Source organism: Mus caroli, chromosome 7 (genome assembly GCF_900094665.2).
Source record: "Mus caroli chromosome 7, CAROLI_EIJ_v1.1, whole genome shotgun sequence".
In the NCBI taxonomy this organism is placed as follows: domain Eukaryota; kingdom Metazoa; phylum Chordata; class Mammalia; order Rodentia; family Muridae; genus Mus; species Mus caroli.
The window spans coordinates 118,596,678-118,610,726 of record NC_034576.1 but is presented as its reverse complement, the minus strand read 5'-3'; the positions used below and the strand labels follow the sequence as shown (position 1 = coordinate 118,610,726).

General features: G+C 38.1%; 1 protein-coding gene across 1 annotated transcript in view; it reads left to right on the top strand.

Annotated features, from left to right (window-relative positions):
* The window catches only part of Pik3c2a (phosphatidylinositol-4-phosphate 3-kinase catalytic subunit type 2 alpha), a 95,023-nt gene that overhangs the window by 62,031 nt on the left and 18,943 nt on the right, over positions 1-14,049 (top strand). Inside the window, exons 14-22 of the mRNA XM_029479584.1 lie at positions 673-840; positions 2,956-3,067; positions 3,619-3,764; positions 7,018-7,206; positions 8,019-8,112; positions 8,568-8,662; positions 9,008-9,188; positions 11,881-11,985; positions 13,468-13,560. Of these exons, the coding sequence (XP_029335444.1) occupies positions 673-840; positions 2,956-3,067; positions 3,619-3,764; positions 7,018-7,206; positions 8,019-8,112; positions 8,568-8,662; positions 9,008-9,188; positions 11,881-11,985; positions 13,468-13,560 (1,183 nt within the window). The remainder of the gene's footprint in view (positions 1-672; positions 841-2,955; positions 3,068-3,618; positions 3,765-7,017; positions 7,207-8,018; positions 8,113-8,567; positions 8,663-9,007; positions 9,189-11,880; positions 11,986-13,467; positions 13,561-14,049) is intronic.

The following is a 14,049-nucleotide window of genomic DNA, read 5'->3' as shown; positions in this document are numbered from 1 at the left end:
GATAGCCATTGAAATTCAGTAAATTCTTACTGATATCTTGACATCTTCTACACAAAATACTATAAGACAAATTGTAATTAACATTAAAATTTTTGAAGTATTCCTTTAAATCTCTGTTTTAAAATTGCAATAGTGTAGTGTTACTTTGTAGACTTTGTCATGTCAAAGATAAAAATTTATATAGAACTCTAGAACTTGTATTTTATAAACTGCTTGCTTAAGTTCTTATTATAAAGCACTATACAAGAATCCAGCTCTTAACAACCAAGCTGAATCTTAAATCTATGTACTTGATAATATTCTGTAATGTTAATTTTTTAAATACTTTTTTTTTAACTAAGAGAACTTGTCATATTTAAGTAAATAGCTAGTTGCAGAAGTAAGGTCTAATTTTATTTTGCCTAATTATGGAACTGCCTATCTTTAAGTTCTTAGACATTTTTACAGAAAGAATTGTTACATTTTTGAGGTTTTATAATGATAATGAAATTTAAGATGTAACTTTACAAGTTAGCCATACTTGCTACTTAGCTAAAAGTTACTCAGAACTAAAGATTGTTTTATAAGTGAAATAAAACATCTAAAATTAGTCTTCATCAAGTGATTACTAATCCTTACTTTTAATCTTTTTTTTTTTCTTAACACCAACAAAATTTTTTCTCTGCCCCACAGAATCATTTTTCCTATCCAGATCTCGCAGTTGCCATTAGAATCAGTTCTTCATCTTACTCTGTTTGGAGTTTTAAATCAGAGCAGTGGAAGTTCCCCTGATTCTAATAAACAGAGAAAGGGGCCAGAAGCTCTGGGCAAAGTTTCTTTAACTCTATTTGATTTTAAACGGTGAGTGTTAACTGAATTGTGATGGTGAGTTCTCTGATACTCTGTACATCAAAAACAGGCTGGAGGCCAGGTTGGAAGCAGTGACAGCATAAGCTTTGAGCTAGGAAAGTAGTCTCTCTGCTGTAGTCTCAGAGTTATCTGGTGAATATGCAAAGGATTGCTGTCACTCACTGATCCAGGAGAAAAGTGGTAGCCAACCACTGTCATTTCTGTAAAGTATATTATGACACAGTGCAATGGCTATATCAGTTCTTGATTGTAAAATCTATTTTTTATAATTCCCACCTTTCTCAATTTTCAGAGATAGAACAATATTAAACAGTTCTAACTCACTAACCAGTCCTTAGTGTTATGAGCCCTTGATCTAAGAGTTGTAAAGATCTCTGGGGATAGTAACTTCATATGTGCATGTGGAGTTTCAAGTACAACCATGATTGCCATTCATCACCTTATATCTGAGGTACAGGGTCTCAGACTGACTAGCCAGTGAGCTCCAGGAACCTACCACTATGTCCACTTCCCTATCGCTGAGATTGCAAATATACACTGGCATCCTTGGCTTCTTAATATGAGCTCTGGAGATCAGACTAGGATCATGCTTGTAGAGAAAGTACTTACCAACTGAACTGTCTCCTCAGCCCTGAAATTGTTTATTTTTGGGGAAATACAAAACAATTTATAGATGAAATATGTAATGAAGATTTGGAATTCTCCTCCAGAAATGGAGTCATAAGTGATTGTGTGCTACCTAATGTGGATCCTAGGAACTAAGGTCATTTGTAAGAGCAGCAAGTACTCTAAGCCACTGAGCCATCTCTCTAGACTTTATTCATACATGCATACACAAAAAGTTTAAATATTAATCTTGAAAAAAGAACTTTAATTTACCAAAGTACATAACTAATTGTTTTAAATAGTTGCTAGTTCGAGAATAAGGATCAATGTATGTTTTGAGTCCCACTGCCCTGTTTTTGTTTTTTGTTTTTGTTTTTGTTTTCTTAAAACATTCAGTGGGCTGGTGAGATGGCTCAGTGGGTAAGAGCACCGGACTGCTCTTCCAAAGGTCCGGAGTTCAAATCCCAGCAACCACATGGTGGCTCACAACCATCCGTAACGAGATATGACGCCCTCTTCTGGTATGTCTGAAGACAGCTACAGTGTACTTACATATAATAAATAAATAAATCTTTAAAAAAAAAAAACATTCAGTTAAAGTGTATGTGTGTGGGTAAGTCGAAAGGTAGTTTGCAGAAGTCAGTTCTCTTCTTCCACAGTGTAGGTTTGGAATTGATTACAAGTTGTCAGTTGTAAGAACAAGAGCTAAGACATCTTACCAATCCCACTTCCTATTTTTAATAAATATAATTTGTTATATCATACAATATACTCATTTATATATCATTCTTAAGTACTTTATATTACTATAGCCAAATGAAGACGTTGCAACAGAGACTGTTATAGCTGAGATTATAAATATGTGCTACCATGTCCAGCCTTTTAAACTGTATTTATTCATTTAAAATTACTTTTTATTGTTTTTAGGCACGAAATCACTATGTAGCCCAGGTTATCCCAAACTTTAGGTTCTGTTCCAACCTCCTGAATACTGAGATTACAAATATGTAGGCTCCTAAATATTTATTGTCTAGCCTTTTAAAGAAAAAAATGTACTGAGGAGTGCTAAATATAGTTTGCCTCAAGTAAGTTGTGTTTCAATGTTACAAAGCAGTTACTGATTCTCTTGGCTTTTTATTCTAATGGTAAAAATCAGGATGCGGTTCTGTAATCCAGGTCGTGACTTGAAGTCCTGGTCTCTGGGGGAAACTTGGACACTTCCTGTTTACATAGTGGTATTAGACAACAGTGGCCGTCCTTATCCCTTCTCTGCTCTCTTCTCAATGCCATTCTTTTCAAGATGCATTTTTATTCTCCCTTTTTCTGTTCCCACCCCAACTTTAATATTTTATCTAACTTCTCAGTAGTGTAGTAGCTGACTCCTTTCAATGTATTCTTTAAAACTGTACTGTTTTACCAACATTCCAAGTTGATTATCATGTTTTGTGGGTTTGAAATTTTGAAAATGAAAATCACAGTATTCTTTTTATGTTCATTAAGGTTTTTAACATGTGGGACTAAACTTCTCTACCTTTGGACTTCATCACATACAAATTCTATTCCTGGAGCAATGCCCAAAAAAGGCTATGTCATGGAAAGAATTGTGCTACAGGTAATGGTAGTTATTGATTCACGGAGGGCTTAAGTGTAAATGTCTTTTTAAACAGTGTTTGTATATTCCATAACATGGATTGTTATTAAAGAAGCCTAATCTTGCTTTAATCTCACAATCTGTCTTTAATTTAAGTGTTAATAAAACCATTTGCAGTTTCTGAGAGAGTAAAACATGCCGTTTCTATCCCAAGAAATAAAAACATGCTTTTGAGAATGACAAACTGTTGTTGGTAATCACTATCAGCAGGAAGGAAAAAGCACCAGCTTTATACTTAATATCAATTTATCTAGATTGTTAAGAAAAATTGGTTTCCTGAAAGACAAAGATACTAATATTGAAATTTTGGATTATAATTTGATTCTGCCAGGCAGTGGTGAGTCCCAAGACTCAAGAGGCAAAGGTAGACAGATCTCTGAGTTTAAGGTGAACCTGGTCTACAGAGTGAGTTCCAGTACAGCCGGGGCTACACAGAGAAATTCTGTCTTTGGAAAACCAAGTACACACATACCACACATATTTTTTTCACTGATTTCTGTTAATTTTTTCAGGTTGATTTTCCTTCTCCTGCATTTGACATTATTTATACATCTCCTCAAATTGATAGACCCATTATACAGCAGTACAAGTTGGAAACACTGGAGAGTGATATAAAGGGGAAACTTCTGGATATTATTCACAGAGATTCATCATTTGGGTATGCTTTGTTTATTACTTTCTTGGGACTGTCCTGTGATGTAATACTAAGGTTAAAGCTTGTATTATAGCCCATGATTTAGAAGTTGTCTTGATACGAAGAGGGCCACTTGGGACTGGGAGTGAAGAATGATCCCAACAGTGCCAATGAAAGACTGGCTACATACAAATCAGGGAAATGTATAAATCTTTTAGTATTTTTAATTGTTTAGCCTTTAAAATTGTTTCTGTAACACGTGTGTCTGTGTGTGCCCATGTGGAGAGAGGTCTACCTGGGGTCTCTTTAACCTTTTTTTTTTTTTTGGAGCCAGACTCTTACTGAACCTGGAGCTCGACTCTTGGCTAGGCTGGCTGGCCACAGGACTTTAGGAATTCTCCCTGTCTCTTCATTCCCAATGCTGGGCATGCAGATGGACACTGCCACACCAAATTTATATGTTAATGCTAAAGACCTGATCTCAGGTGCTAATGTTTGCATAGGAAGAAATTTTTCCACTGAGCCATTTACCCAGAATCATGTTTTACTGTATGTGTACATGTATGTGCATATAGAATATAGAAGTTAACATTAAATATCTTCCTTAGTCAATCACTCTCCACCTTATTTTTGAGATAGGGTCTCTGACTGAATCTGGAGCTTGCCAGCAAGTTGAATAGACTGGCTGGCCATCAGGCCCTAAGATCTACTTGTCTCCGTCTCCACCTCCACCACCCAGATGCTTTAAAACAAAACAAAATACAACACATCAGTGCTGGGAATTGAATTCAAGTACTTATAATTGCATAGCAAACACTTTCCCAACTGAGCCATCTTCCAGTCCTTCTTGTATTATCAAAGGCAAACAGGCTGAGAAATATATTTCTAATATGTATCAGTTGATTAATTTGCTTAATCTATTCATGGGCTGACAAGGTGGTGCAGCAGATAAAAGTGCTTGCCAGTCAAGCCTGGCCACCTGAGTTAAATCCTGTAGCCCACATAAAGGTGAAAGGAAAGCACAGATTCCAAATGTTGTCATCTGACTGCCACACATGCTCTATGACATGCATGCCCAAGCACACACTGTCTACACACCCACACACACTAAATTTTTTAAAGGACATTTTAATGTTAATAAGATAAATAGCTAAGTAATAACAGAAAGCGGATGAACAAGGCAAGCCCTTAAAAATGAGATATAGGGGCTGGGGGGCTGGAGAGATAGCTCAGCGGTTAAGAGCACCAACTGCTCTTCCACAGGTCTATAATCATCATCCTTTGAAGCTATATGTAACACACAAAGAAAAGATACATAACACACAAAGAGAGAGAGAATTATTTTATTAGCCAGATATTTAAAGGCCACATTCCTTTTGAAGAGCAATTTGACAAATCTGTGGACGTTATAATGTGTATACACTGCAACCCAGCAGTGCTGCTTCCTAGTATAAAGTAGAGAAAATCCTCATGTATTTCTGTATTGAAACACAAATGTTCTTTGTAATATTTATTTGCATTGCCAACTGATGGTTGATGTCCATTGATGGGAAATGCAATTATCCAGGTAGCAATGGTGAATATTTATAGCTGTATATATTAGTACGTGATACAGTAAATGGAGAAACTAAGCTGCAGATTAGGATGGTGACATCATCAACACAGAGAAAATAAAATCTAGAACACACTCATGTGGATACTTTTGTATGAATAGACCATCTCTGGAAGCATAGCATGCTGTCCTGGTCCACCTCTCCCTTGGGGTAGTCAGGCTCTTTGTGCACCAGGACTGGGTGGTACAGGCAGGATCTTGGTCAACAGTGAGTTTGTGAACAAAGAGCACACACCCAGGAACAGGTTTGGAGAACTAATTCAGTTGGTGGGTTGTGGGGGGTGGGGCAGGAATAAAGACTGTTTAAATTTTTTAGGGGTGATTAAGGGCTATCAAGATGAATGTATATCATTGGCCATGGCTAGGTATGCCTCCTCTGCATGAGGAGGAATTCCAGGTGCTGCTGGACATGACCTTATAAGAGGAAAGGCAGTTTAACTTGGCTGCCAGCTTTGTGACCTCCCTTGGTGAGGCAAAGATTGGGGGCATAGGGCTATGTGGACTAGTACATGCAGGCCCAGAGCAGTAGGTGAGAGATCCTACTCCTTCAGATCTCAGGATAAGAATTCTGGGGTTTGGACATGCTCGACCCCACTCACAGCCTGCTTTCCCAGTCCCAAGGCTTCCTGGCCTGGCAGTACAGATGCTTGTCTGTAGGAGAACTAGGAAGATTCCTGTCTTAGTTAAGGTTACTATTGCTGTAAAACACCATGACCAAAGCAACTTGGGAAGAAAGTGTTTATTTGGCTTACACTTCCACATCACTGTTCCTTACTGAAAGAAGTCAAGACAAGAGCTCAAACAGGACAGGAGCCTACAGGCAGGAGCTGATGCAAAGACCATGGAGGGCTGCTGCTTACTGCCTTGCTCCTCGTGTCTTGCTGAGCTTGCCTTCTTATAGAGCCTAGGATCACCAGCCCAGAGATGACACCAACCAGAGATTGTCTGGGCCCTCCATCCTTTATCATTACTTAAGAAAATATATGGCTTGTCTGCATTTTCAGTTAAAGTTCTATCCTCTCAGATAATTGTAGCTTGTGTTAAGTTGACCTAAAACTAGCCAGCATAACTTACATGCTTCTTATCATATTTGTGGAACAGGAGTTTGAAGCCATCTCAAGCTGCATGGCAAGTTTGATGCCAGCCAGGGCTATATAAGATCCTGCCTCAAAAGGAATGAAGAACAACAGTGAAATATTTCATGAACATGTCATTGAACTTAACTCAGAATGTCTCCAAAATACTTTTTTTCCCCATTTTGACTATTTTTCAATTCAACTGTATGCTTCCCTAAAAATAGACCGCAGCAGCATTTGTTTTCCCTGTTGCACTTGATTTTACTTGTGTGGATGGAGTCCTTCCTTGCTGCCTTACAGGGTTAGCTCTGCTTATTTAACTCTCGCTTTGTAGTGCTTGGCATCTTGTTGGAATTTCCCTTTATTTTAACAAATACAGCACTTTGTCAAGGCAGAACGATTTTCATCTCCAAATAAAGGTAGATTAGTGATGTTTGCTATACATTGAATATTCCTATTTGATATTAGTATTAGTACTATCAAGAAGTCACTGTCACAAGTGAATATATTTCTTCTTTGAATTTTTAATTATTGAGATAACTATATCATAATTCTACTGGGAAGTAATTTAATTCTATTATATATACAGACTATCTAAAGAAGATAAGGTCTTTTTGTGGGAAAACCGCTATTATTGCCTAAAACATCCAAATTGTCTTCCGAAGATATTAGCAAGTGCTCCAAACTGGAAGTGGGCTAATCTTGCCAAAACTTACTCATTGCTGCATCAGTGGCCGCCATTGTGCCCACTAGCTGCATTGGAGCTCCTTGATGCAAAGTAAGTCAAATACATTTGTTTGATGGTTTTTTTTGTCAAATTTTCCATCAATGTGTTATGTTGCACGGGTACTTCCCTTTTAACGTGAAAACAGCATAAGATAATGTAAATGTGTACATGTAATTTATGTAAACATAATCTTTTTCATTAAAATGGTCAAAAAAGCATTTTGTGTCAAATAAAACTTAACCTAAAGAAATAATTAAATGGCTAGTTTTGAATAATAATTTTTTATTAATTACTATATAATTTACAAAAAAGTTTCTTTTCAAGACAGGGTTTCTCTGTGTAGCTGTGAATGTCTTAGAATTCACTTTGTAGAACAGGCTGGCCTCGAACTCATAAAGATCTAAATTTATAATTATTAATAATTAATATTTTATGATGGGGACAAAATTAGTTTTTAATGAAGCTAAAGTTTTGCAATAACCAGGGAATAGAATCTTCATTTAGTGTTTTTCCTACTTGAGTAAAAAGAAAGGTATTGAGGGAAGGGTAGGAGGGCAGGAGAACAATGTGATAGACAAGTAGAAGAAGGAATAGTAAGAATGGAAGAGTTAAGTGGAGATTTGTGAACTGGGTGGTGGTGGCACACACCTTTAGAGGCAGGCAGATTTCTGAGTTTGAGGCTAACCTAGTCTACAGAGGGAATTCCAGGGTTACACAGAGAAACAAAAAATAAAAAAACAAGACAGAACAAAAAAAGTGGAGATTGTGGAGGAGGTTCAGCCAGAACTAAGCATGTGTTTTGAGTTAGTACAGCTGCATTAGGAAGAAATTACTGTTAAGTCTTGATTTTTCTGATATTCTAGATTTGCTGATCAGGAGGTGCGATCGCTTGCTGTGAGCTGGATGGAGGCCATTAGTGATGATGAGCTAGCAGATCTGCTCCCACAGTTTGTACAGGTAGGAGGTTTTACTACCTTGCTTCCAACTCACTCTAGTGCCAGTGGGTAGGGAATGATTATGGGTCCCCTTTTCTATTTTAAAATGCCATTACAGTTCAGCAGCAATGTTGAGGACACTATGTGTGGATGTAGTATAAAGCTTCTGCTAGAGCCAGGCGTGGTGGTGCACGCCTTTAATCCCAAAACTCAGGAGGCAGAGGCAGGCGGATTTCTCAGTTCGAGGCCAGCCTGGTCTACTGAGTGAGTTCCAGGACAGCCAGGGCTATACAGAGAAACCCTGTCTCAAAAAAAACCAAAAAAAAGTCTCTGCTAGGCAAGCCTTTTACCACTGAGCTATAAAACTTTGTGGCTTCGTATTTATAAATAATATTTTGGCTATGTATTTAATGCTTTTTATCTGAACAATTTAATATGGTTTGACTCCTAATAATGCTTATTTCCTCTTACACATAGGCTTTGAAATATGAAATTTATTTGAATAGTTCACTAGTGCGCTTCCTTCTGTCCAGGGCATTGGGAAACATCCAGATAGCACACAGTTTGTATTGGTAAGATTTAAATTTTATCATGTGGCTCCTTTCTTTTTTAGATATTGACAGAGATGTCATAATCATTAAATATAAACAGTGTGCTCATGATACTTGCCATGGGTAATCAGATGTGTAGTGAATCTGTTATTTTATAGAAGTTAAAATTTTAATCTTTAAAACCAAAATTAATAAAATTGGACAATATTTGGACATTATAGCTTTATAATAACTATTGAACCTTTTCTTGCTCATATGACTTAATTTCCTAGATATACAAAATAGATCTTGTTAAACAGATCTTTGCAGGAGCTTCATCTATTTCACAGAGGTGACTGACATGCATACATATTTTTGTTGCATTAGGCTTCTCAAGGATGCTTTGCATGATACACACTTTGGAAGCAGATATGAACATGTGTTGGGTGCTCTCCTCTCTGTAGGAGGAAAAGGACTCAGAGAAGAGCTTTCTAAGCAGATGAAACTTGTACAGCTTTTAGGAGGAGTGGCAGAAAAAGTAAGACAGGCTAGTGGATCAACAAGACAGGTATGTTCCCATCAAAGAGAATACAAGTACTCGGGGGGGGGGGGGGGGGGGAGGTCTCTCTACAGACCCAGGCAGGCTGGCTCCTGTATCTTCTTGCCTCAGCCTCCTCAGTGCTGGAAGATACTTGTCAACTCACTTGGGCAGTTGTTTTTTTTTTTTTTTTTTNTTTTTTTATTAGTTNTTTGGAAATTTCAGATAATGCACCCTGATCCCACTCACTTCCCAGTCCCCCTAGGTTCACTGCAACTCTTATGACCTCCCCCAAAACAGAATAAGAAGGAAAACAAACAAACAAACAAACCCAAGTCCAATTTGTATTGCCCATATATTTACTGGAGCATGGTCAAACTCCCAGTGGCCAGCCCTTTAAAGAAAACTAATTCCGTCCCCTACCCCAACCCCTCCAGAAGCCACCAACTGGAAGAGCCTATACTTCTGCAGCCTCATTGCAATTTTTAAGAGTTCTTTTCCCCAAAACTTAGGATACCCAAGATATAAGATACAATTTGCTAAACGCATGAAACTCAAGAAGAATGAAGACCAAAGTGTGGACACTGTGCCCCTTCTTAGAATTGGGAACAAAACACCCAGGGAAGGAGTTACAGAGACAAAGTTTCGAGCTGTGATGAAAGGATGGACCATTTAGAGACTGCCGTATCCAGGGATCCATCCCATAATCAGCTTCTAAACGCTGACACCATTGCATACACTAGCAAGTTTTTGCTGAAAGGACCCAAATATAGCTGTCTCTTGTGAGACAATGCCGGGGCCTAGCAAACACAGGAGTGAATGCTCACAGTCAGCTATTGGATGTATCACGGGGCTCCCAATGGAGAAGCTAGAGAAAGTACCCAAGGAGCTAAAGGGATCTGCAACCCTATTGTTGGAACAACATGATGTACTAACCAGAACCCCGGAGCTCTTGTCTCTAGCTGCATATGTATCGAAAGATGGCCTAGTCGGCCATCATTTGAAAGAGAGGCCCATTGGACTTGCAAACTTTATATGCCCCAATATAGGGGAATGCCAGGGCCAAAAGAATGGGAATGGGTGGGTAGGGAAGTGGGGGGTGCTATGGGGGACTTTTGGGATAGCATTGGAAATGTAATTGAGGAAAATATGTAATAAAAATATTAAAAATTAAAAAAAAAAGAATTACAATAAAAAAAAGTTCTTTTCAACTTGGGCAGTTGAAATTTTAATAAGAGCTATGTTTGAATCTAAGATCAACTTGGAAATACTGCAATTATAACAATGTGTATGTGTCTATATATCTAATTGGGGGGGTGGGTTTTTTTTTTTTTTTGCTTGTTTGGTTTTTTTGCTTTTTGTTTGGTTGGTTGGTTGGTTTTTGAGAAGGGGTCTCCCTATAAGCTTTGGCTGTCCTTGAACTCACTATGTTGACCGGGCTGGTGTCAAAGTCACAGATCTTCATGCTTCTGCCTCCCAATGCTGGGTTGAAGGTATGCACTGCTACCCCCAGCCATAACAATGTATCTTAATTCTTGACCTCAGCTTGTCTTGTGTCATGAACACAAGACAGGGTGTCTATTCAGATGTTCTTAGATTATTTCAAATAGTGTTCCTTGGTTTTGTTTTGTTCTTGAAAATGGCTCTTTTCACTTTATCTTGGAGAAGTCTTGTCAGCACATTGTTACACTTCACATTCTGTGAGTATATAATGTCACCAAGTACTGAGAACGTGATTTCTGAGCCTCCATGTACATTGTTTATATATTTTTGCTTTCCCATGTAATGCTGCTGTGAACATTACTACATACAGCTTCACCCGTCCCCTAGCATTCCTTAGTTCTTCCCTTTTATGTTTTGAAAGGATGGCATCTTACTGGGTTGCCCAGGCTGGTCTCAGACTCTTAAGTTATCTCAAAGCCCTGTTTCAGTCTCCCTAGTAGCTCACTTTGTAGAAACATGTTACTGATTCAGGCATGCTTTTGTTTCTTTATGGGATATTCCTATGGACAAAATAGTTGAGTTAAGAGCTATATGCATATATATATTTAAAAAAAAAACTATAATAACTTCTGTTAGCATCTTGTTTTCTCTAAAAAGCTATACCTTCCTGGGCATGATGGCCCATGCCTTTAATCCCAGCACTTGAAAGAGGTAGGCAGATCTCTGTGAATTCCAGGGCAGCCAGGGATATATAGTGAGACCCCCAACCCCATGACCCCACACTCTGTGTATATGGGTGTTACTAATTGGACTTAGTGAGTTACATAGGAAAGAGGGAGTTGGTGATGTTGGGAGGGAGATGTATTAGGGGATATAGGAGGAGGTGGATATGAGCAAGGAACATTTTATAGACATAGAAGAAATCGTCAAAGAAGAGATCTTCAGTGCTGTCAGTAAGGTACTTACAGCACAAGCTTGAATTTAGATCCTCAGTACCCACGTAAAAATGTAGCAGAGTGATACCCACCGGAAATCTCAGTGCTGGGAAAGCTGGACGCAAAGACAAGTAAGAGGGTCCCTGGGGCTCCCTGACCAGCTTGCCGAGCTTAATCAGTAAGCTCCGAGTTTGGTGGAGACTGTCCAGAAAAATAGTGATTACAGAAGACACCAAGCACTAACCTGTGACCTCCATGAGCATGTATGTGCATACACGGAACATACTCAAAATGAATAGATCTTCATTTTCAAGATGTACTTACAAAGGTAATCTTTTCCATAGGTCGTCCTCCAAAAGAGTATGGAACGGGTACAGTCCTTTTTTCTGAGAAATAAATGCCGTCTTCCTCTCAAACCAAGTCTAGTGGCAAAAGAACTAAATATTAAGGTAACACAATACTCTTTTTTTTGTTTGTTTTGGTTTGGTTTTTGTTTGTTTTTTTTGTTTTTTGTTTTTGTTTTTTTTGAGACAGGGTTTCTCTGTGTTCCCCTGGATGTCCTGGAACTCACTTTGTAGACCAGGCTGAACTCGAACTCAGAAATCCGCCTGCCTCTGCCTCCCAAGGGCTGGGATTAAAGGCGTGTGCCACCACTGCCTAGCTGTTTGTTTTTTTAATGGTTTTTTTGAGACAGGGTTTCTCTGTGTAGCTCTTGACTCACTCTGTAGACCAGGCTGGTCTTAAACTCAGAGATCCACCTGCCTCTACCTCCCGAGTGCTGGGATTAAAGACCTGCACCTGGACCACGCCCAGCTACAATACTCTTTAAGTTCATATACACTTCAAAATAATGCATAAAAAGAGAGTTGCTTCGTGCAAGTGTGAATAAGATGTGTTGTTTGTAAGTACATAGGAAAGGGTGTTGGTAGATCTATTTTTCAGCATTTTTTTTTTAAGATTTATATTATCTAAGTACACTGTAGCTGTCTTCAGACGCCCTAGAGGAGGGCATCAGATCTCATTACAGATGGTTGTGAGCCACCACGTGGTTGCTGGGATTTGAACTCAGGACTTTTGGAAGAGCAGTCTGTGCTGTTAAGCACTGAGCCACCTCTCCAGCCCTTTTCAGCTTTTTAAAACCTAATCAGTATTCCTTAAAGACAGAATTTTTTTTTTTTTTTTTTTTACTACTTTGGGTTTTCTTTGTATTTTTTTTGAAACCAACATTCTTTTTATTATTTTCAATGGCAATCATAACAAAATAGCACTAAAAAATAAATCATGTCATAACTCAAGATAATGTGTAAATGCTGTCTCCCTCAATTTGTTTGTATTCTTAAATTAGAGTTGTGGCCTTACGTTAGCTTTTTGAAAGATTTTATTTTAAGGTAATTTATTTATTTTTTTATTTATTTTTTTAATTTTTTTAATTTTAAGGTAAATTTTTGTAGAGAATTTGTTTATATGTGCAAAGCCCTATATGTGCAATCCCCAGTCCCACAAAAAGTTAGGTAAAATGTGAGTTAATCTTTTCTGTGAAATTATTAAAGTGTTTATATTTGATTATATAAGTAATGAATGTCACAAGTACATATTTGAAAGTGCAACTGTTCCAGATCAGAATGAGAGTCATACAACTGTGTGTTCTGTTGAGAAATTCAGATTTAAAGTTCAGGTAATTAGAAAATTTTTGCACCAAGTTTTTAAATTTTTGTCATGTCTGCCTTTTTAGTGAAGCTATTTTACTGCTATCTATGTTTAAATATCAAGAGATGTTGACATATATTACTGGAGGGTCATGTAAATGCTAGTTAACAGCCATTGTTTGATTTGCTGTCATTCAGCACAGAGGAAAAGGAAAACATGAATAAATTTATAATTCACTTTTATGCTACTGTTAACGTTTCTAATGTTTAGTGTTGTGTTTGCAGTCATGTTCGTTCTTCAGTTCTAATGCTATGCCTCTGAAAGTCACAATGGTGAATGCTGATCCTCTGGGGGAAGAAATTAATGTCATGTTTAAGGTGAGAAGACTAGAGTTATTCTTTGTTTTTTGTCTCTTGGGGTTTGTGGGGGCGAGGTGCATTTGGTTTGGTTTTGAGACGGGGTCTCTATATAACCCTGGTATCCTAGAACTTGCTATGTAGACCAGACTGGAATTGGAACTTAGCAGCTATCTCCCCATTTCCACCTCCTGAGCGCTGGGATTAAAGGTGTGTGCCACCATACTAGGCTTCTTCTTGTTTTTTGTTTTGTTTTTTAATTATAATTCCTCTGTATTGCCTGGCTGAAGGCCTAGACTTAAGGGATTCTTCTCCTGGTTGAAATTCTCAAATACCTATACTATACTATAGATTTGCACCATGTGTTCAACTAGGTCACTGAGGGAAAAATGGCAGCTTAAAAATTCTTTTAAGGCCGGGCGTGGTGGCGCACGCCTTTAATCCCAGCACTCGGGAGGCAGAGGCAGGCGGATTTCTGAGTTCGAGGCCAGCCTGGTCTACAAAGTGAGT